The 22,814-nt window shown below is 37.1% G+C and overlaps 1 protein-coding gene across 1 annotated transcript in view; it reads left to right on the top strand.

The window, feature by feature from the left end:
- The window catches only part of LOC6641965, a 71,368-nt gene that overhangs the window by 4,185 nt on the left and 44,369 nt on the right, over positions 1 to 22,814 (top strand). Inside the window, exons 2-6 of the mRNA XM_023175576.2 lie at positions 2,653 to 3,862; positions 6,502 to 6,600; positions 6,850 to 6,976; positions 7,054 to 7,150; positions 18,565 to 18,697. Coding sequence (XP_023031344.1) covers positions 2,653 to 3,862; positions 6,502 to 6,600; positions 6,850 to 6,976; positions 7,054 to 7,150; positions 18,565 to 18,697 — 1,666 coding nt within the window. The remainder of the gene's footprint in view (positions 1 to 2,652; positions 3,863 to 6,501; positions 6,601 to 6,849; positions 6,977 to 7,053; positions 7,151 to 18,564; positions 18,698 to 22,814) is intronic.

Raw genomic sequence — 22,814 nt, 5'->3', positions numbered from 1 at the left:
AGTGATTCGTGTTAATTGTGACAAATGCCAGGTTAATTTCCAGTTTGAAATTTAAATTAATCTTTATTTACTTTTTGCTTCATTCTCCTTTTTTTTATAGTCCAAGGTCATTTTAATCTTGGCTTACAAATTTAAGAGAAGGCAAAAGCTTAGGTGAATACCATTTCACATAGTTTTATCTTTGCATTATAGCAACTTATGGATATCAATCTGGGTTGAGCTGTTTGTTTTTTTGAAATTCTATCTCCACCGAACCTCAAAAGAGTATCAAAAACCTTGTCCAAGTTCTTTTTTTGTTCCTTCATTTGTGCCATTATTATTTCTTTTATGTCCACATGACTACGTTCATATCAAAATGTAATATTTTCCCTTTTAAACCGTTTTTTTCAAACTCTTACTCAAAGAATATTCAAATTAGAATTTCTGATGTCATAAATACTCTTGTAGCTAGCTTAAAACGGATTTTAACTACAGTTATTCACGCAAAGCTCGCATATTTGCGGTATTCTCGTTTCAAGCTCGTTAAAATGCAGCCATTTTTTTCCCTGCGTCTGCTCTAACAGCAAATCACACACTAATTAAATGAATACTAGAACAAAACCATCCACTTTTGCATACACTATGCGCTGTACGCATTCGTGGGTATCTTTAGCTTCAAATAGCACTAAACCCCTTTGTATGTGCTCCAAAAAGTATGCAACAGTATATGGTTATTTGGCATTTATGTCGCAAATTTGACGTCATATTTATGTGGGATAGCAGCAGTGGCAAAACCATGAAATGGATTTCAGTTGCCAAAGGTCCCAACGGGAAGGGATATGAAGCTATGCTTAAGCTCGTTGGCTCTGCTTTTTGAGCATTAAATTGCTTGATATATCGTTTCAGTTTTTTTCTTTCAGTTTTTCCTGCAGTTTCCCGCGACTTTTAGCTATGCGGGTCGTCTACCCTTTCATTTCATTCTTCCTTCCATCTTTTTTGCATGAGAGCTTGAGCTCTTGTTCTGGTACTTTGGCTCATCTTCGTCCATGAATTATGCGTTGCGTCTTTGTCTCGCTTTAAATTTCATAATGCACATTTTATAATAATTTTTCGTCTACTTTGCTGCAATTTTGTGCAATTTTTTACCATAATTTATATGCGCGTATGTGTGTGTGTGTGTATGCAGCATCCATCTTTGTTGTTGCTGGGTTTCTTCCCTTTACTTTACTCTATATTTTTTGGTTCAACTTTCTTGTTACATTTACAAAAATTTTGCAGCGTTTCGAATATGCTATGTTTGTGTGTGTATGTGTGTGTGTGTGAGTGCGTGTGTGTGAGTGTCCGGGCGTAATGTTGAGTTATGGCAGTTTTGTAGTTTCGAGCAAAACTTTTTTCCAAACGTTTTTCGTAGTTGGAATGCTATCGCTCTCCCTCTCTCTCTCTCTCTCACTGGCTCTTGGCTGTCTAGGGACTAGCTCCATTCCGGGTATTTAGTTAAATGTTCGTAAAATTGAGTGTTGGTTATATTTTACTTGAAGTTTGGCTCTCCCCTCTGTCCAACTCTTTGAACACAATCGCCTTTAATCGATTCAGTAAAAGCAATAAGCAAAAACTTTTATAAATGTGCAAGTTTGTTTTAGTTTTTTATGTTGCCCTCCTCCTACCTACTTTTTTTTCGATATACCCTCCTATTTTGTAATTATCCATCAGCCTTTTAACTTTACGACTTTATCAATGGCCATTTCAGCTTTAGTTCGTTTTTGTTTCTGTTTTCCTACTTTTTTTTTACAAATTGGCCAAAAAGTTTGTAATTATTAGAGCTGTAAATGTTTTTAGAAAAAGTTTGTTTTCAAGATGGTCTAACGGCGCTCATAAGTAGGCAATAAAAATTCCCAAAGTAATTTGTCAATATGTTGAGCAACTCTTTGGAGCTCTTTTATGTTTCTCCTGTTGTGTTTATTGTTGGCAAAGTTATATATAAATAAATATATATGTATCATATAAATGCGATCATAAAAAACACTCAAACTCACAAAACTTTTCTAATTGGTTTGCTCTATTTAAGTGAAATATTCGGGTCAATTTGGTTAATAAATTTATTTCCTCAACCTGTGTGAAGTTAATTTTGGTTGAAAAGTTATAAAAAAAAACTTTTTGAGAAAACAAAGCATATGAGATTAAAGTTTTGGCAAAGGAAGCTTCAGCTAGAGACTCTCTAAGTCGTTAAATCCTTCAAACACAATTCCTATCTTAAATATCTTGAATAAAAGGCGTTTTAGATATCAAAATAGTTGAAATTATTATAAATAACTTTTGAATAGTTTAAGAAATTCAAAAAATCGACAAGTTGTATATACAAACATTTGAAACATTTTTCTAGATAGCCTTCTGCTACATTTAGTAGGTTAGGGATTTTATTTGATTAACTTCGACTTTTTCTATATTTATGTCAAAGATGGAATTGCATTCCTTTCGGTGTTTCCTTTTCAGCAAAACAAGTTTAAAGATCTTACTCTGGGAAGCACAAGTTATGTTGTCAAACCATCCTTGCCGGAAGTTGTTGATGTCTATTGATTTAATACGATTTCCTTTTGTCAACAGATGGTTAGCTATCAATTGATATGACTTTCTTTCAACTCTCTCTCTCTTTCGTTCTCTTTATGTTTGTTGCAGCAGTGCGATGCGAACAGCTTGTCGGATGTGGATATTATACCGCCAGTGCCGCCACCGCCAGCCATGAAACGAAATGGCAGCATGCGTAGTTTGCGTCTGTTGCAGCAGCTGCAACAGCACGCATCATCAGTTAGCAGCAACAGCGGTAGTAACACCATCAACAACAACAACAACAGCAATTTGGCTCAATTGTGTAGCAGTGATCTGTTACAAGATTGCACTAAATCAGCTTTAGATGAATGCACTGCCACGCTATTGCAATGCACCACCAGCAATGGCAGCACGAGCACCAACAGCAACAGCAACAACATCAACAACAACAACATTAAGCCTGATCTGTGCCAACCCACGGGTCACTCATACACCCTAAATAGGCCACAAAAGCAGCAGCCCCCGCCCCCGCCTTTTACTGCCCACGAGGAGGATGCAATATTTACACCGCATTCAAAGAAATCGGACCCAAGTCTATGTTTTCTAACCACAGCTACACCGCTATCCACCGCCTCTGCCTCCAAATACAATACAATCGGACCGAGTAGCGATTATGCACGCCACTTGGCGCATTATAGTCGCTACCTGCAGAAGCAACATCAGCAACAGCAGTTGGCTCACTTCCAGCAGCAACGTTGTCGTTGCTTTTCCCAATCGCTGCTTACGTTTCCCAGCAATCAGCAGCAGCAGCAGCAGCAACAGCACCACCACCACCAGCAGCCGCAGGGGGCTCAACAGCAACCCCCTGTCCAACAACAGCATTTCCAGCACCCACAAGACCCAACAAGACAGGCCATCTTTCATACGAGCAGCATGGATTGGTCGCTGCCAATTAATAGTCGCAGCTTTGGCAATTTAGCGGACATCGATGGTCCAAGTGGCTGTCGTTTGCCATATCAGAAAATGTCGCAGCATCAGTCAGCATCGGGGCCCGGTTTGGCCTCATCCACCTTTACCATGTCCTCGTTCGATAGCGATGGCGGCCTCAAAGACCGAGAGTCGTCACAGACACCGATTGGACTGCATAAAAGCCATCAACTCCACGCTCATTCGCATCATTATCATCCGCATCACCATCATGCGGTTGTCGGTGGAGTATCCGGTTCAAATACTCCCCAGAAACATCACCAACTGCATTCTAGTGTTACCAGCATCATGCCCTGGAAGCATCGTCAGTGTCCCAGTCGCGGTTCATCCAGTTCGGGAACGAATTCATTCCGTAAGTACTTTTTACAATATTTAATATTAAAAGAGTTATTTACTATTTACCCGACAACCTGCCATACAAAAGAATAAAGAGAAAATAATATGAAACGATAAATCCTTAAATAAAATGCCTAATTTCGATTTCTTTTACCTCGTTTCAAAAGAAATACCAAAAAAACCTACCACATGTGGCTTTAGGCACTTGGATAGGACTAAAACTAATGTAAAACAAAACTCTTATCCATAACAAGAAAAAACTGAACTTAAGTGACCAAATCCATTTGCCAAATCACTTAATCAATCAAATGAGATTATTTGAAGAACTTATTGATACATGCATATATTGTATGAGTTCATCTCGTTAGTTAGTCAGTTAGTTGCCAATGTCTTACAAAAGCAAATCAAATGAAAGCATTACCAATGCAATGGAATGTAAATGCAAATCTCATTATCGGATGTTGATCAAGTCTTTATATAGACATGGATATAGAAATATATATAGGTGGAGCTATCAATGGCAATGTCTGGCCATTTTAATTGCAAACCAAATTTGATTATGCAACCAAAAACGATTGATAAAGGCTAACTGAAAAGCCACCATTGCAGCTGGCAAAGACAGAGAGACAGACAGACAGACAGATGGAGGGAGGAGCTAAGCAAATAAACCAACTGAAGCGAAAAACTAGCTTGAGTTTAGTTTTGGGTTTCCCTTTGATTACTGTGCTTTGAGGGTAATAGTAGTAGTAGTCGTAGTAGCATGAGTCCAAAGTGAATTACCGATAAGCATGTGCAGACAGGGAAAGAGTCAGCTGCGATTTGCATAAATTCAGCACAGAACTTGGCGCTGGACAGGACAAGGACCGTACCGAACCGGACATGGATGGCGGTTGAGAGTTACGAGTTACGCAGTTTTTGATTGCTAACGAATTGCCAGTTGCCAAGAGACATGACGTGGATGATGAGTACAATGTTGGACGGACAATGATGCCGCGAACGACAGCAGCGACGACGACGACATGATGGCGATTGCAACGTGGACAACGTTGGCAAAGTTGTCGCTGATGGTGATGCTGATGAGCCCAAAGACTGTAGGGAATTGGCAACGTTTAACATTTAGCAGCCATGTAACGTGGAACGCAATCAAACGGTTAACGACTAAATGGCAGTGCCCCAAAGGGGGAATAGAAAATGGCTGGCAAAATATAAGTGCAATGCCATGTAACGTCTAAGCATCATGGCATGACTAGCAGTACATACATATACCTATATATATGTATGTGAATAAGTGTGTATAAGTGTACATAACTATATAAATGTCATAAACCGTCGCCCGTATCCCAAATATGAGTGTGCAATTTTACGTTTCGTGCCCCGGGGGAGGAGCTAAAATGACATTTTTGGAGCACTCAAATGAGGATTTTAAGCAAACGGCATTGCATTGCATTGATAGATACATTTCGATTATGAAAGCATAAATACATCGAAGCAAATGGGCTTTAGTGTGGATCAATAATCATAAAATAAATCTCTTTAAGTAATGCAAATTTAAAAAAACGATTGAGAAATGTCGACTTAGAAGAAAATTAAAATGAAAAGAGCATTTTGAGCAATAAAAAGTAGAATTCTTAAATAAGTACTGTAAAATCTCTTTTAATCGTTACTTCAGCACATGAATGGAGTGAATTCAGAATTCGAATAGAAGAGACAAAAATGGATGGAAATGATATTAGAATGCCAAAATGAGTGAAAAAAAGTTACCATAGCAATGTAAAGGAACAGAATGTCCTAGTCGGTCTCATTAATTGAATTTCTTTGTATTAAACAACTATATTAGAACCCGTGGAAAAAAGGGGATATGTTGTTGGAATTTTGCTGGAAGAGTGCCAACAGCTCATCCCTAGAAAATCCAAAACTTACACGTTTAATCCAAGAATATTTAGTTCAAAGAACTATCAAAAGATGAAATGAAAAACTTTAATTCCACCTTCGGTTATTTACGAAACTTCGACAATTTGATTTATCCTTTATTTGCCAATATTTCTAGATTGCTTGATTTATTTTTGCTATACAAACTGAAAAGAAAGCCAGCAAGAAATCAAACTCTTCTACTTCTTGAGGGCAAAAAAAGAAGAAGAAGAAGAAGAGAAACACAACTCTGAACAATTCAATTTTAAACGTTTAACTAACCATATTTCCTTATTATCTTTTTTCTCATTCTTTGCCCTTTTGTGCTTATACACAATGCTGGGGAAAAAACAACACCACAACTTGATGCTCTGTTGCTGATGCCGGTTACTGCTCGGGGTACTCCTTCTGTTCGTGCTTCTGGCTGTTCCTGATGCTGCTCCTGATGCTACTCCTGGTCCATTGTTGTTGTAATCAATGCCACTGTCACGGCAATTTGCACACACACAAAATGCAACACAAAACAACCAACAACAACAACGATGACGACGACGACGCTGCTGCTGCTGACGACGACGACGATGATATTGGTACAAACGACTTGGCATTGAACTGCCAATACCAACAACAACAACAACAACATCTACACCAACAATCCATGGTCATCATCAATGCTGATGTTGTTGCTCTTCCTTTCATTGCGCCCTTTTACGTCGTGGTCCTCTGGCTCTGATGCTGCTCTCTCAGGATTTGATGCGGCCAAGCATTGGCTGGCAGTCAGCTCGATACTCTTGATAATTGGCGCTGCCAGTGTGGCCGTGCCTTTGGCTCTACGTGTGGCAGCAAGTGAGTATCTTTCGCTCTCTCTCTCTTTTTCTCCCGCTGTATCTGTAGTAACCCAAGAACGAAAGTCCAGAGACAATAAATCAATTACCATAACGCATACGACACGTTGGTCAACACACGCTCGCACTCCCAAATGTGCGAGTGTGTGCGTGTTGTGTTAATGCATTTAAGTTAGTTACGAGCTACTACTACTAGATGGCTTTTCCTCTATGCTCCTCTCTACATACGTATATGGCATTGCTATTGCAGGTGCTCCGTTTGAAGAACGTTTGCGTGTGGCTGTTCAACTGCTGGATCAAGTGCCTTTAATCGATGGGCATAATGATTTACCGTGGAATATACGCAAGTTCCTGCACAACAAACTCAATGATTTTAAGTGAGTACATTTTCCGTCCGATTCATTGTAAGGAAATTAAATTAATTTTTTCGAGCGATTATTAATTTACTTTACAGTTTTGATGAGGATTTGCGCAACGTTATGCCCTGGGGACGAAGTCACTGGAGTCACACGGATCTCACGCGACTGAAGAAGGGCCGCATATCAGCACAGGTAAAAAAACGACAAAAATAAAAAATCTAATGAAACTTACGACAAGAATCTTAAAGTCGTAATTATTTTCAAACGTAGTTTAATAACCAAACTGCTGCTATACTCTATCTGAAAGTTAGACGTTAAAAAAGAAGACTGCGAAATAGCTATAAGCATAGTGAATTTGAAAAATCGTACTTATTTACATGATTTATTGATCTTAAAAAATTTAATTGAAACCATACCGTAGAATTAAAACTGTACTAGGAATCCGTTCCCAGACCTCAGATCGGATCACGTAGAACAGGATAAATAACGAAATTTATTACTAGTTGACTAGTTTAAGGTAAATGAGCGAAATCAAACTAAAACCACTAACCATAGAACACATAGATAGGACAAACTCATGATTTTTTGATTGCAAACGCTAGCCTAGTCATGGAACCCCAGAGAACTTCGGGAAAACCCGAAGGGGGAGAGGGCAAAGCAACTACGGAAAAATTTCAGTCTAGCACAGACTACAGAACGACGAAGGCAGGCCTACGTCGCTTGTGATTTCGTTCTGTCTATGTATGTGTACACTCGTCGGTACATGCTCAAGCTTCGTAGTGTGTGTGTGACGTGAAGTTGTACAACATCGCATTTCAATAGCTCGCTCGACCAAAATTTTTAATTTTCGACAAAACAGCGACAATGCGAATAAGAAATGCCCCTGTGGAAAGAATATCAAGAAATATTGCCATCTTCTTCGTATGTATCCCGGTGGCTGTGCCGATAGAGTGTTCGCTTGGGGATCTGAATGTCGCTGGTTCGATTCCCACTTTTTTTTTTCTATTTTTTAATAAATAAAAAATAAATAAATAATAAATGAATAAAAAAGAAAAATAAACAAAAAATAAAGAAACAAAAAATCCACAATAAAAAACAAAATTATAAAATAGAAAAAAACATTATATAAGCCAATGATTTCGAGTGGGGAATCGAACCAGGGACATTCCCCAAGTCACATCACGAAGCGAGCACTCTATTGTTACAGCCACCGGGATACATACGAAGAAGATGGCAATATTTCTTGATATTCTTTCCACAGGGGCATTTCTTATTCGCATTGTCGCTGTTTTGTCGAAAATTAAAAATTTTGGTCGAGCGAGCTATTGAAATGCGATGTTGTACAACTTCACGTCACACACACACTACGAAGCCTGAGCATGTACCGACGAGTGTACACATACATAGACAGAACGAAATCACAAGCGACGTAGGCCTGCCTTCGTCGTTCTGTAGTCTGTGCTAGACTGAAATTTTTTCGTAGCTGCTTTGCCCTCTCCCCATTTTACGCTCTCATTGAGAGTGAGAGCGTTCGGGTTTTTTCGAAGTTCTCTGGGGTTCCATGACTAGGCTAGCGTTTGCAATCAAAAAATCATGAGTTTGTCCTATCTATGTGTTCTATGGTTAGTGCTAAAACTCATTTGCCGGAAAGTAAAAAAAAAATGATTTTATAGATCTAGCAAACTTTTTTTATATTATTTGTTTTTTTCTCATGAAACATATCTATTATAATAGATAAGACCCTTTATCCTCTAAACAGGGATACAAATTTCATGGAATTTTAATGAATAGTTTCGAAAAAATCGGACAAAAGAGTTCTGTAATAAATAATTGGAAATGATTCTTTACATGTCTTTAAACATGGAATCTTTTCTTCTAGTTCCATTCATCGAAAGCAACAGTTATTTCCATTTTCGTGTCTTTCTGACTAAAATTCAAAGAATTTTATTTATATATTTACAATATAAGACGAAGTACTAAAACTTAACCTAAACCAAAATGTTATTACTAGGTACAAAACTCTAAAAAACACCGAAGTGCGACGGATTCACCAAGTTTTTTAATAAATTTGTTTAATCATAAACTAAAAACTGCATAACCAAATTCAAACAAAATCCAATGACTATGCATAAAATGTTATCGCCATCTTCGTTTTTTTCGTAACTTATAAACGAATGAAGAGAAAAATAGAACAAATTTTAGAGACTCAATATCCATAAACATTTTACTTATCATTTTCTTCTTTATACTGTTTTATAGTTTCATGTATAATAAATTTGCATTGTAAGTGATTTTTTAAGGCTAAAATAGATTTCATATGGACTTACTTGGCCTTTAAGTATAAATAAATTCAAACATAAATAAATTTTTTGCGCCAGATGGAGAGAATAAGCTTTGACAGCCTTGGGGTTTATGTAAACTATCAAGTTTTCCACAAATTGCAAATGAAATCCTATTGTAGGGTATTTGGACTTTACCATCTATTGAGGAAATGTTCATTTGTGTTTTTATCCGCGTCTAAGTCGTTGTCCTGGAGACACAGAGACTCATTGCACCGGTGGCTCCTGCCATTTGGCTTTTCATTCTGTCCGAGATGCTTATACTTATTCAGTTTACAGTCTTGAAAAAATATTAATTATGGTCCACTCCACACAAAAGCGATGAGCGAAAGCCAAAGATAGCTTTGCTTAGACGTTAATGATGATGAAGATGATGATACTGGTAATTAATTTTGCCATGGCTTCCCCCCACTTGAAGCACTTGACGATGATTTTATTGATTTGTCGTGCATGAGGTTTCAGGTGAATTTTTCAAGTGGTTCTAATAAGCAGATCAAATGAATGCCAAGTGTTTAAGCATTCTAGCTAATTGCCAACAGAAGAGAAGGTAACTTCAGAATGTATACATACTTGCTGGGCAGACATCAATCAATCAGTAGAGTTACCAATAGCTACGTGTGAGGCTTAAAGACACTGGGCAAAACTGTTCATAAATCAACTAAAAGCCACTGGAAAATCATTTTTCAATGGCTTATGCAGACAAAGAAAAGCGTTTCATCGCAACGATTTCTCAACTATAATGAAAATTAACTTTACCCATGCGTTTCGCACGTACAACATCCTACTTTAACATCATTGTTGCCACAACACTACGTTGCCCATACGGTGCACCACCTGTCCCCGTACATTTTATGCGTTTCGGTTTCAATGCCATAAATTTGATGTTGCATTTCTTGCAGTTTTCTTTTTTGCGGTGGTAATTGCTGTTTGCCAACAATATTGTAAAAGTTCGTGAAAAGCCGTACGAGAAATTCACCTGCACTCAATTTAATTATGCCCGCCAAATGGCGACAGCAATGCCGCGGCGTGACGTTCGATCCCGGCGTTTAATGGCGCAAAAAGTCGATGGCTTATTAAAACTTACCCCCACTTTTGCCCCTGGAATTCGATTTGAACTGAAAGTTCTTGATTTTCATGTTCGATAGCCGATATTGAGGTAATTTCTGGTTTTTGGCGCTGTGGCTAATTGAACTTGTTGATAGAAATTTTGGCGGCAAATGCAGTCAGCCATCAACATGACTTCCGTTGCCGCAATTGCACCACATTTGCACAGCGGTGTGCAAAATATTACGCAAGTCGTGTTAAGTATCAAGTGCCTCAAGTGTGCACGAGTTGGCAAAGTGAACTTATGTTGCATAATAAGCATAAGCAAGTAGGTAGTAAATGGAAGTGGTTAATGAAAAATGGCCAAATGAAAGATGCAGTTATTGGAACTAATTTCCTATGTTTGCAATAAAGGTGGAATTAAAGAGAGTTTTTCCGTGCTATAAGAGAATGCTTTTCCATATAGTCAAACACACTTTTTTTGATTTGAAATGTATCTCTTTCCGATTTTGAAGTTCCTTCTTATTGACATATCAATTATCCTATAGCTGAACTTCTTCCTATTAATATCATTATTCATGAGTTAACTCAATCCTTATTGAAAATATTTTTAAAAATTATGGTTTAACGAAACTTGTTTGAATTTCAAAGCATTTAAAAGAAATATCAATAAAATTTGTTAGAGTTACATTAGTGTCATTCTCGCAAAGTTAATAGTTTTTTCTCAGTATTATGAATCAATGTTTTAGTGATCAAAAATCTTTTTACAATTATCTGCAAAAGCAGAGTTCATAGCAATTGCTTATCCCACGAAATGGCTAATTTTTGAAGCAGCCCATACATTCGAGAGATAATAATTCTCATTATTATAATCATCTCTATCATTTGGATTATAGTTTATTTCTTTAATTAGCAGCATTGCCAATTTGAGAGAATTTGTATAGATTTATTTGTAGAGAATTTGTATTTGTCTTCTGCAAAATGTTTTACTTTGGTTGCTGACAAGTTTCTACTAATCTATTCGAAAATGAATGAACTGCACAATGAAATTTCACAATAATTGATATCAAAACTATTTCGAACAACTTTGGTCACATAGATTTTCGACAAAGATAAACTCAACTTAATTTATTTGAAATTCGAAATAGTTTTAAATTAAATTTGAATAATAAGGATTCTCAAAGTATTCAAAAACTTCGACTCTTTAACAAATTTCCTAAACTTTTGTGGCAATTATTATGAGTTTTTCAAAAAAATACATAACTATAATTTTTCCAATTATTTTAATTGCCATTATGAAGTTGTTTTGGTTGCCTCGCTCACAGTCTCTGCGAAAAACAAGTTTCCACACTGAATTCCCAAACAATAAGTAAACTCAATAATGCGAGTTTTTCTCTGCGAGAGTAACAACCAGGACAACAACTAACTAACTAACTAGTTGACAACATGTTTCAACAATTGTTGCCCAAAATGCCAAACGTGCTACGAATAAGCCAACGAAGAACAAAAAAAAAAAAAGAAGCAAAGTGAGAGGGAATGAAGTAAGCCGAAAATATATGGACCCAAAGCATAAAAAGAGAGAGAACGTTTAATAGACAAGCTGAAAATCACGTTTAGACCATAAAGTGCTCAAAAGCGTGTTGCAACATTTTTTAGCAATTTTAACGATTGCAAGCAACATCTGTGTGTGAGTGTGTGAGTGTGTATGTAGTATGTGTGAGTCTTAAGAGAGCTGGAGCTCGAGCTCGAGCAGGAGCTGAAACTGGAATCTGGCCTGGTCGAGTTTGCCTGGTCTGGTCTAGGCCGCATGTTTGTATTTGGCTAGGAAAAGAAGAAACAACCGAAAAGTTGATGAGCAGAGAAAACAACAGAACAATGCAGGTAACTAGTAAGCAACAATGTTGAAACATCATGCTAGTACCGAAAAAGTTAGCTGACTCTGGCATACTCTGGTCCTGTAGCAGGCCAGGCACCAGGACACGGAAACGTCATGTTACGGTTGTCCGGCTGCATGGCTGGCTGCATTTTCCTCTGCATTTCTATCTCTCCCTGGCTCACTGGTACTCGTTGGCATTTCGGGGAGCTGACTCCTCGTGCTCTCTAATGGAAAGCGCAGACACAGCAGTCAGAGGGCGGAAGTGGCCGCAACGATCCAACTAGCTGGAGGATAAGGACGCGACCGTGTTGTAATCTGGGCCAGGACACACTGACAGGATGGGACAAGACCGGGCGAGAACATGACCATAGTCCATAGGACAGAGCTGAAGAGCATAGCAGCAATGGGTTTGCCATGTTGTGTAGGGAATTTTAGAGTGCGGTTGGGAAATTGCAGCCAGCTTATCTTGTTGTAGCCTAGACTAGAAATTTATATTTACTTTTAAAAAGTATTTAGTGTTGGTTAGACAACACGCACACACTCACACACAAACACAAGTACACCGTCAGCTTACAAGAGCGGAAACCAGACAGACATCAGGCAGATAGACCAAGACTTTGGTCAACAGGCATTTTTCCAGGAACTTCCATTTGGCCCATTTCCTCAGTTTGGGCCTATGCTTAAATGATTTTTAGTCGTAGATTTACTCGACTGCATGTTGCCTTTTATTGTTGCATACTTTTGGGGGGTCTTCAAGGTGTTAGATTTGCGGCTTTTGTCTTGGCATCTGCAACCACAAGACTTATGAATGTGTGTGTGTGTGCAACATGCCTTGTCTAATCTTGAAGGCATTTTCAATTATGAATTGCATAACTTTGACCTCAAACCCAAGGCACAACCATTGGAATTTAACTAAAGTCGGAACGGTGCCGCACGGGTATTTGTGTAAGCAAATTTAACAGAAACATTTTGCAAAAGCAAATAAACCATTCTGAAGTTTGTCTTCATTTATTTAATAAGGATTTCAATCAGTTCAGCAAAACAAAACGGAGCTTAAGATGAAGTTAAAGGGTGAAAGAAGAGTTTCTATTTATGGGAAATGTTATTTTTTTAAAGAAATTTTTGCTTTAAATATTTTTTGTGGAAAACAACACTTAAAAGCCTGTTTACACTTGCAACTGAATATTGAGAAAACTTCTTCTTTACTGCATCCTTTAATCAACTATTGATTATTGTTTGCTGCTGAAATAAAATGCCTTTTCTTTATTTTTTTTATAGCCTTTTACTTTTCATTATCGAGTACACTTAATGCCCATTCATTTTACACTCAAGAAAAGTAATTTGCCATGAATGTGAATCGACAATGTAGATAAGTAAAAAATGCCAAAAGGCAGACAGAAAAACTCTTTATTTTTCTCTCAATTTTTCTTCATTTTTGTTTTCTTTGTAGGTGCTTTTAAGAATTTTCGTCGCTTTGCGTCATTATGGCGCGTTCTTAACGTTTCGTTGGGCCTTTTTTTTGTTGTGGTTGTGTGTAAGTGTGTGTGTGTGTGCTTTGTTAATTTTTTCTTTTTTTGTTTTGTTTTTGCTGTCGAGTGTGGTAAATCCTCTTAAAAAACACTGTCCGTGTGAGTTTTTTCGCTCGCTTTTCCCTCTCTTTCTCACTCTGTCTGTCTGTCTGTGAGGGTTTGATTGAAACCGCAGGAACTCGGACGTAGAAAGAGCAACAGGTGAATATGCTTCTAGATGAAGGTGCGATGCAATGCGCGTTGTATGCCGACATACATACAGACAAATGTGTTGAGCATTGTTCTGTCGCTGGGCAAATTTTCACCGAAGCTTAAGCCACTTTTTTTTTTCATTTGCAGCTTTCATCAAAGAAAATATTTCACTTATGCGCTACCTGTTGACGTCTATATATATAAATATACGTAGACCATGTATTTAACGTATGAGTGGTTAAAGGTGTGAATTTTACAATGCCAAAGTGCCATTGTTTGTTGTGGCATGGCATCAGAAGGAAGGAAGGTTATAGCGAGGAATGGGGTTTTGACTCTGGAGTGGCTCTGTTTTGTGTGTATTTGCTTTCAAAGACCTTCAAGTGTGTTTAAGCATGGCACTTTGCCATTAGCATAGCGCTACGCCCACCTGCTGGGCCATCATCAGTGTCGCCAAAGTGTCGTCAACATCTCAATGGCGTCGCCTTTGGTATCTCAGTGTGTGTTTGTGTGTGTGGATATGGGTGTCTGTGTATTGTCCTGTCCCCATGCCCATCAGCCTCGTCGTCGTCGTCATCATTATCATCATCATCATCATCATCATCATCATCAACGTCTCTGTTGTTGTACTTCGTCACAAAGCATATTAATATTTAAAGTTGTTTGGCGGCAGCAACACAACACAGGAACAACAATGGTTAGAGTCCCCTAAGGACAACATTTTGGCTTCAAGTTAATTGTGAATGCTTTAGCGTTGTTGCTCTTGCTGCGGTGTCCCTGGCTATATGCGTGATTTGTTGTCAATGGGTTGCACGTGCGAATGTCCTTCTGTATGTATATACATAAATGTTAATGTGTACGTGTGTGTGTGTGTGTGTGTGTGTGTGAATGTTTGCGTTTGTGGTTGTTTATACAATTGCGAACATTCATTTATTAAATGGCCATACAAGAATGCAGCTGTTGCTTGAGGTTCGCCATGGTCCAGATTTATGGTGTGAATACATAAATAGAATATTCAAATTCAAGATTTTCTTACAACCTTACCCTTCCCATACATATTCAATTGATTTAAACTACACAAATGGTTTATAATTTCAATTCAAGCAAATAAACATTTAATATCCCTAAAACAATCTTAGCAAATAAACGTTTTTGATAACCTTGAAAAGTAGGCAACAGTTTTTATTTTTCTTTCTGCTAACAAAGAAAATCAGTCAATTGAATTGATAATATTGGCGGATATGGTGGAAAAAGCTACAAAAGTAAATTAAATAGAGTTTAATATTTTTTTTTAAATTTCTAAAGGGAAATACAGATTTTTTTTGCTGATGAGAGTTTTTATCTTATATCATAAATTTTTTATACATAGTTTTCCAAAAGAATGCAAAACATTCTTAAAAACCTCCGATAAATCTAGTTTAAGAAAATTATTAGTTTTTATTAAAGTTTTTACAAAAACAAGGAAAAATTTAAATATTACCTTCATTCTATCTGCTTAAAGTGTAAATTAAATAAAGATGTTGAATTTAAAACTTGAAACTATTAAGCTCAAAACTAATTTAAGCACAAAAGGATAATAGACATACTTGAGGCATCTTTACAAACTCAATAATAGCAACATTTTATAAGAATGTTCGCTCTTTGTTTTTCCTAGAAGGCTACTTCTATAATTTTCCAAGAAGAGTTTACCACAAACACCGTAGAGACTGTTAACCTCTAGCATTTGAATTTGTGTGGTTAGGCATTCAAATAATGTAGCAAACCGTAACAATATTGAAAACAAAGGCTTAAAACAACTCCAGATATCAAAAAGTTAAGCAGTTTGGACATTTTACTTGCAAAATAAAAAACCTTCAACGAAAACGTAGAACTTTTTGAGAGAATTAGGAACAAACGCTTAATAGCAAAGATGATAATTGATTAAATTTGGTGGCTTGTGCCTTACAAATTCCTCAATCTCATTTAATTTAATGCGTTTTAAGAATTCTTCAAGAATCGTGTGGTGAATTCAAATTAAAATAGTTTTATTTACCAAGTTCCGGGGGAAAAAAAAGCTTTTTAATTGTACATTTGAAAAGAGAAAACATGGTTTCATGTACATTATAGGTAAATATATATAAATGTGTATATAAGTATTGCTATAAACAGGCAAAACTTTTGAGAAAAAGGCAGAAAAAGAAACTCTGGAAAAACCGTCTATCACGTTATATCATTAGACCAAAATAAAAGCACGTACGTGTCTCCTTGGACCAGGAAAAACAAGGAACCTTGTTGAGTGGGAAAAACAATTCCGAACATATAAAAAACAGAAGGAAAAAAAAAATAAAGAACAAAAAAAAAAATAAAAACAAGAAGAGAAAAGAAGAGCAATTAAAAAGTTTTGGCTTTTTGCTGGGCACACAAATAACAACAACCACATCAGCAGCAGAAAGAGAAGCACTGGAGCAGCCAGAGGTGGAGCAGGAGAAAAAGCTATGGCAAATGTAATAAATAATTTTTAATATAAATTCGTGAGCAGCTCTCTCTCGCTCTGTAGCTGGGTAAAGCCTCCTGGACAAGTGCCAGGAGGAAGCAGCATTTGGGCTAAGCACGTAGTCCAAAAAAGTATTCCAAGGCAGTAAATTAAAAGCAAAACAACACAAAACATTGCAAATGTTCATTTGCAGTTTTCCCCCAAAAATGATCATCTTCATGATAATGATGATGATAATGATGAGTATGCTCCAAGGATGCTCATGATGATGATGATAAAGTGCATACATTTAGGCGTAATTCATAGAGAAAATTTACGTCTCGTATCTAGAGACGACAAACGCTATGAAAAATGTAAAACTTTTCAATAAACGAAACGAAAATTTTTGTGTGGTCTAAAAAACAATTTGTAAAATCCCACAGACCAGCACAGGCAGACAGACAGACAGAGATGGAGAGAAAAGGGCAGAGGGAGATGGTCTCTTCCGCTTTCGGCAAGGTGTTGAGTGTTTGCCTGTTTAGTTGTGCAATTGCATTTTGTGAGTTTTTCGGGTCTGTGGAGGGTCAACTCGTTGACTTAGCATTTGTGCAATTTTAATTGTAGGTACAACAGACATAGAAATTTGTGGGGGGGGGGGAGACGAAGCCTCATGGACGACTGTAACATTCCATTTGCACAAAGCAGCGCAAAGTTTATCTTCCTGGAATTCCCAGTGTCGATTTTTAGTTAGTGTTTGTTTTTCTGTTTTTGTTTTATTCAACATCCTCTCATTTATGCAGAGTCCAAAATGGGGGGCAAACAGGAGAAGGGAAAAACGAGAGCTGAGTCCGGCGGTCGCTTGTTCCGGTCGTTGTTCGTAGTGTCAGCTTATCAGGGTTGAAAAGTACATGAACATTAGTTCAATTTGGGTTAATTGCACACACACACACACACACACACACACACACACACACACACACACACACACACACACACATTCACATACACACACACACACAAATTCACATACAGTGGCAATTCTGACTACTGACTACCTTCATTATCGTTTACGTTCATTTACCTGTCTCTCTCTGTGTATGTTCCATAAGGTATTTTTCGGCAAAATTCGGTTGGTATGTATCGTTATTGTTGCTGGGACTCATTTTCTTTCTCTCTCTCTCCCACTCTCTGCCTCTCTTTCACTCAGCTCTGCTGGATGCCTGGGAACTTTGGTCGAAATAATGAAATGCAACGATAAATGATAACTGCTGCAATGGGTTTTTCGGGTGCTAGGACATTTTGTGGGTGTCTTTCTCCCTCTCTCTCTCTCTCCCTCTCTTCCTCTCTCTCTCTCTCTCTTTCTCTCTTGTTCGGTTTGGCATGGTAAATGCGGTTGCAAGGTTGCCTGCTGAACACATGTCTGATAATCGTGTAAAACTTTAACCAAACTCACTTACAACTTAAGTCCTCTTTTTTTTTGCAAAAACATTTTACTTTCAGCCCAAAATTTCTTTAGGTGTCACATTTATATCGCATTTATTTATATTGCTACAAATTTTACTGTCTTTGGATTCTTAAAGAAGAAACTATTTTTCATAGCTTTTCGTTTTTAATTACATACTTATTTAGTAAAGAATAGTATATAGACTACGTTAGGGACATAAATTATATATGTATACTGGAAGGATCTCTCCCTTTAAACTTTAATACATTATTTTTCTCATTATTTCTTCTTTATGTAATAAGGTTCTCCTATATCGTTAGTTAGTGTCCATGTTTAATACTAATAAATAACGCCAGATTCCGCAGAGATTTTAGTCTAGAACAACAGCATTTAAAATAAATCATTTTAGATCATATTTATGTAGCTAAAAACTGCAAAACCTAGAGAACTGTAACCTGTAGGATCTTAGAAAAAAATGCAAATTTCCTAAATTTTTAAACAAATACTAATTAGCCCACCAACTAGTGACTAATGATTGTGTGCCATCATATGCTTGTAATAATAAGGCCTCAAAATCAAAAGTAATTTAATAAAATGTAACAGAAAGTCAGATGCATGGAATCATAAGAATTTCTGAGTCATCAAGGATCCTAAATAGCTCTAAGATAAATTGAAAATCTTTTATATAATCAATAACTCATTATGCTTATCAACTTGTATTCTTCTCTTACAGTTCTGGGCAGCTTATGTGCCCTGCGAAGCTCAGCATCGTGATGCAGTTCAGTTAACCCTTGAACAAATTGATGTGATTAAAAGACTAACCGATCGCTATTCACCGCAACTAACCACATGTACATCGGCGCAGGGTAAGTTTTTCTCAGCTTAACTAAAGAGAAGTTAAGAAGATAACTAAAAGGAAATGCCGAAAACCAACGAGAAAATTGTTTCTTAAAGTGAAACTATGCCGACAAACAAATACCACAGGCCACGCATGCTAGTTTACATTCCGTTCATGCGAGCGGGTTCTTTTTTATTTTGTGTGAAACTTTTCAGAGGAAAGAGTTTCTCTCCCACTCTCTTTGCTAGTTGTTAAAAGTATCTTGGCTGTCTAAAAAACAAAAAACAAAAAAAAAAAAACATCACATTTGCTAGTTTTTGCTAGGACTCTTGAGGTAGCTGCTTACTGCGTGCCATATTTTTGCGGCATTTCCTTTGATATACCGCCACTCACCTAGTTCCTTTTTTTTGCGGACCTCGTTTACACGAAACAGTTCATATTTCTTGCCTCCAAGGGGGAGAGGCCCAAAAAGCAACCAGGGGCCTTGTGGGAACAACGAGAATGAGAACTGCAACTTCTTCTTGTGACTTATGTTGCAAGACTCCGACTCCCCGGCCAGCATTCGAGTTTCCTTGTTTGTTCGGTTTGTTTTCCGTTTTGCATTTTGATTTGCACTACTCCTTCTGGAGTGGAGGCTGCATCGGTTCGACTCTTGGCAATCTTTTAGTGTGTTTTCTTATACGTTTTTCCTTCTATTTCTATTTATTTCTTTTTAGTGCAACAAATCGCTTCCGGCATTTGCGATGAAACATTTATGTGGCCGTAAATGGAAATGTCAATAAATCATGTTGAAAAAATATGAGAAGAAATATGAAACAGGAAAACTTTTAGCATGAAATATTATGGTAGAGTAGAGAGAACATTTTCTGATAAGAGTTTCCATACATATGTTTGTTTGTTTTCCAGTTTGTTGGTTTGCCTGAAAGTAGACAGAGAAGAGAAAAAGTGCAACACAAAACAAATGCAAAAAGCAAACAATTCCCACTCTCCACTCATGTTTACTTCCAATTTGCCATTTCTTAAGAGGTTCAAAGAGGGATTGCATTTTTCATTTAGTCAGCAGACAAAAAAAAATTCGTTTTAATTGTTGAAAATCCATAGGTAAAGATTGGAGAAAATGAATGCCTCAAATCTTTGGCAAATTGAGCAATGCTTGATTTGAAAGCTTAATGCAAAGCAGAGGACAAAACAAGAGGAAAATCATGCATGGAAATATCCGACAAAATTCAAGAAAGATGAAGTTATCAAGAGTCAAAAATGTTTTTAATATTCGTTCATTCGATCATAAGATGGTTGGATACGTAGATTAAGGAAACAACCTGCCAACCTTAAGTAACAGATCCTTTTGATGTTGGTCCTTGAATTTTTCTTGGTCTTTTAGAACATAACTTAAAACAAACCAGAAGAATTGCCACACAAATCTTTAACTGGTTAGAGAATAAGTTACTTTCAATTCATAAATCTATCCAAAAGTATTTAATTTCTCTTTCATTTTGAAATCACAAAAGTGTTTATCAATAAATATTAAACAAAGGCCATCCGATTTTTATATACGTTTTCATTGGATGGATATTTTACAACCTTGTTTAAACATATTTTCGTATAATCAAACACAATTCCCTTTGAGCTAACCGTAAACATGTCCGAATCAAAGGAACAAGCACAAAAATCAACCCAACACTTAAAAAAAAAATAACAAAAATAAAAAGACCAGAAAAATCAGAAACATATACTACAAAGAAATCAGAGCAAACAACCAGACATCATGCCAATACATTCTGTTTTTTCTCTCTCTCTCTCTCTCTCTCTCTCTCTCTTTCTTGTTCCCAACACGGCCGAAATCCCAGCTGCTGTTGCATAAAATAAAACCCAACATTTTATTTTAACTACTGCAAATAAATTCACATCAAATTGTTCTGCGCTCGTTCACATGTCGTGTAAATACAAAAGGGAAAACCAGCAAAGCGGGGGAAGCGGGGGGGAATATACCAAATGCAACTGACTATTGAGCAAATGCAGCAGGGCATGATTACGCCCTTTACACTCTTCTTACTTTACTCTATTGCTGTAGTGTTACGGCAACTGCTGCCGAGCAGAGTGATTGTAAAAAATTGAAAGCTAACGAACCGAAACACAACGCGACGAATGACGTGGCGTGTCAGTAGTCCCCTCGTCCATTCGTCAGTTAGTCCGAAAACAACTGCCAGTCCTTGTCCAAGTGCAAGACCAAATCCTTGTCTGTATTCAACTTTTGACTCCTTGCTTACAGCGACGACTAAACAAATGAGCGTTGCATCCTAGGATGGAAGGATATGCTGTTAAGTGCCTCCCACTTCTCGTCTCGGTCACCTGGCCAGCATTTTGCTACTTTACATTTTCCACTACAAATGTGCCAATGCTTTTTTTATTTGCCATTTTCAATTTTCACCTGCGAAAGTGTAAACTTCAATTTACACTCCAACAAAAAGAGACAGCATTCACAGTGAAATAGAAGTAAAAGTAGGGAGATAACAAAAGAATATTGAGAAAATTGCATTCTGTTTGAAAGAAAATGCTTTTCAGTCCCATTAAGCTTTGGACTTTGGATACACTTACTTCAAATGGGGTATGACGGAATGTTTCACATGCATTTAATATTCATTTTTAACAAGGTCAGGATTGTTAAGAGAGAGAACTACTGGCATGCTATATATGGGAATAGGGAGAGTGTTTTGAAATCTTAAACAAGTATTAACTTGCCTCATTTGTTCATATCTAACTTCGAATTAAGCCTGGCTAAAAAACATTCTACTCTCTCTCATTAATAATCCATTTTTCTATCCTCCTGTATGTGACAAAAATGGTTCGAAATTAATTTACATTTTCCAAAATTTAAAACATTTTTAGTCTCAGCTTTTGTTTTCGAAAAGATTCCAATCACCAAATAATGATTCTGATTGAGTCACCAATTTTTAAATACCAAAATGCTACAAGCAAACAAAGTTTTAAAAACAATAAAGCTGGAATCGAAATATTAAAAACTCTACCAGAATTTTCCAACTTCTCCAAATTTACATTTTGAAATTTGTATATTTTGTTTTATTTGGAATTTCATGTTGCAATTTTTGTAGAAAGCGTTGCACACTTTTCTTAAACTTATTGAATAAAATGCTTTAATCCCTAGTTTAAAGATGATTAGTATTATTTACAACAACACCAAATAAACATGAAAACACAAATGAATTTTTACCAAGTAGCTGTTATTTTGCAAATGCATTTGTCTGGCATTTGAAGAGCATCAAAATGCAACTATCTCAATATTTTGTGTTATTTTTTTATGGTTTGTATTTTTGGTTTTTTCTTTTTTTTTTTACTGCTGTTGTAAATTCTTCATATTGCTTCTGAGCTGGCTCCTCTTTGGGTTCTGCCGGCTTTGGTTTATTGCGTCAAGTGGCATTTGGTTGGGGATTTTCATTTTGAAATGTATTGGAAGCATTTTCCGTGCCATGGAGTATTGCCTCAATTCGCATCCGATACATGGGGCCATCTATTATACATTACAGCCAGCCATTGGTCGTCGTCCATCGGCAGTGGCAAAGTCACAGACAATTACATGCAGGACCAAAGAGTCAGCAAAGAATGGGCGAAGGTAACTGGCAAGAAGAGAAGTTCCCTGCCGTAGTCGTCGCATTCGTTGCGTTCACAAAATTGAACTTCTGCTCACGTGGCGCATTTTAGTGCCTTTGGTTTGCTTTCCTTTTCAATGCCACAGAGCACACAGCAGCAGCAACAGCAGCAGCAACAGAAATGGCAACAGCAACCAATAGTTGGCTCTGAACATTTGTTTATTTGCTCCATATTTTAGGGTTTTACGGCTTTGACGATGACTCCAAGTCTCGAGACTTCGACATCGAACAGGTTCTTGTGGCAGGTATTTGGCTGGCGGAAGAAATGGAGCAAAGAAACAGGGAGAGGGAGAGAGGGAGGGAAAGTAACAACAGCATTGAGAACAATTCCAGAGCTCCCTTTTTGATTTTGCGCAGCTTATTTGCTTATTGCCTGAAAACTTGCAAGCGGATTTTAGGTCCTTTTCCTGTTTCACTTTTCGTTTCCTTTTTGCTTACATTCTTCCCTCATTCTTCCTCTTGGCTGTGGAAAATTTATTG

This window comes from Drosophila willistoni, assembly GCF_018902025.1.
Source record: "Drosophila willistoni isolate 14030-0811.24 chromosome 2R unlocalized genomic scaffold, UCI_dwil_1.1 Seg167, whole genome shotgun sequence".
NCBI lineage: Eukaryota > Metazoa > Arthropoda > Insecta > Diptera > Drosophilidae > Drosophila > Drosophila willistoni.
The sequence above is the reverse complement of the archived record's forward strand: the minus strand, read 5'-3'. Positions and strand labels throughout refer to the sequence as shown.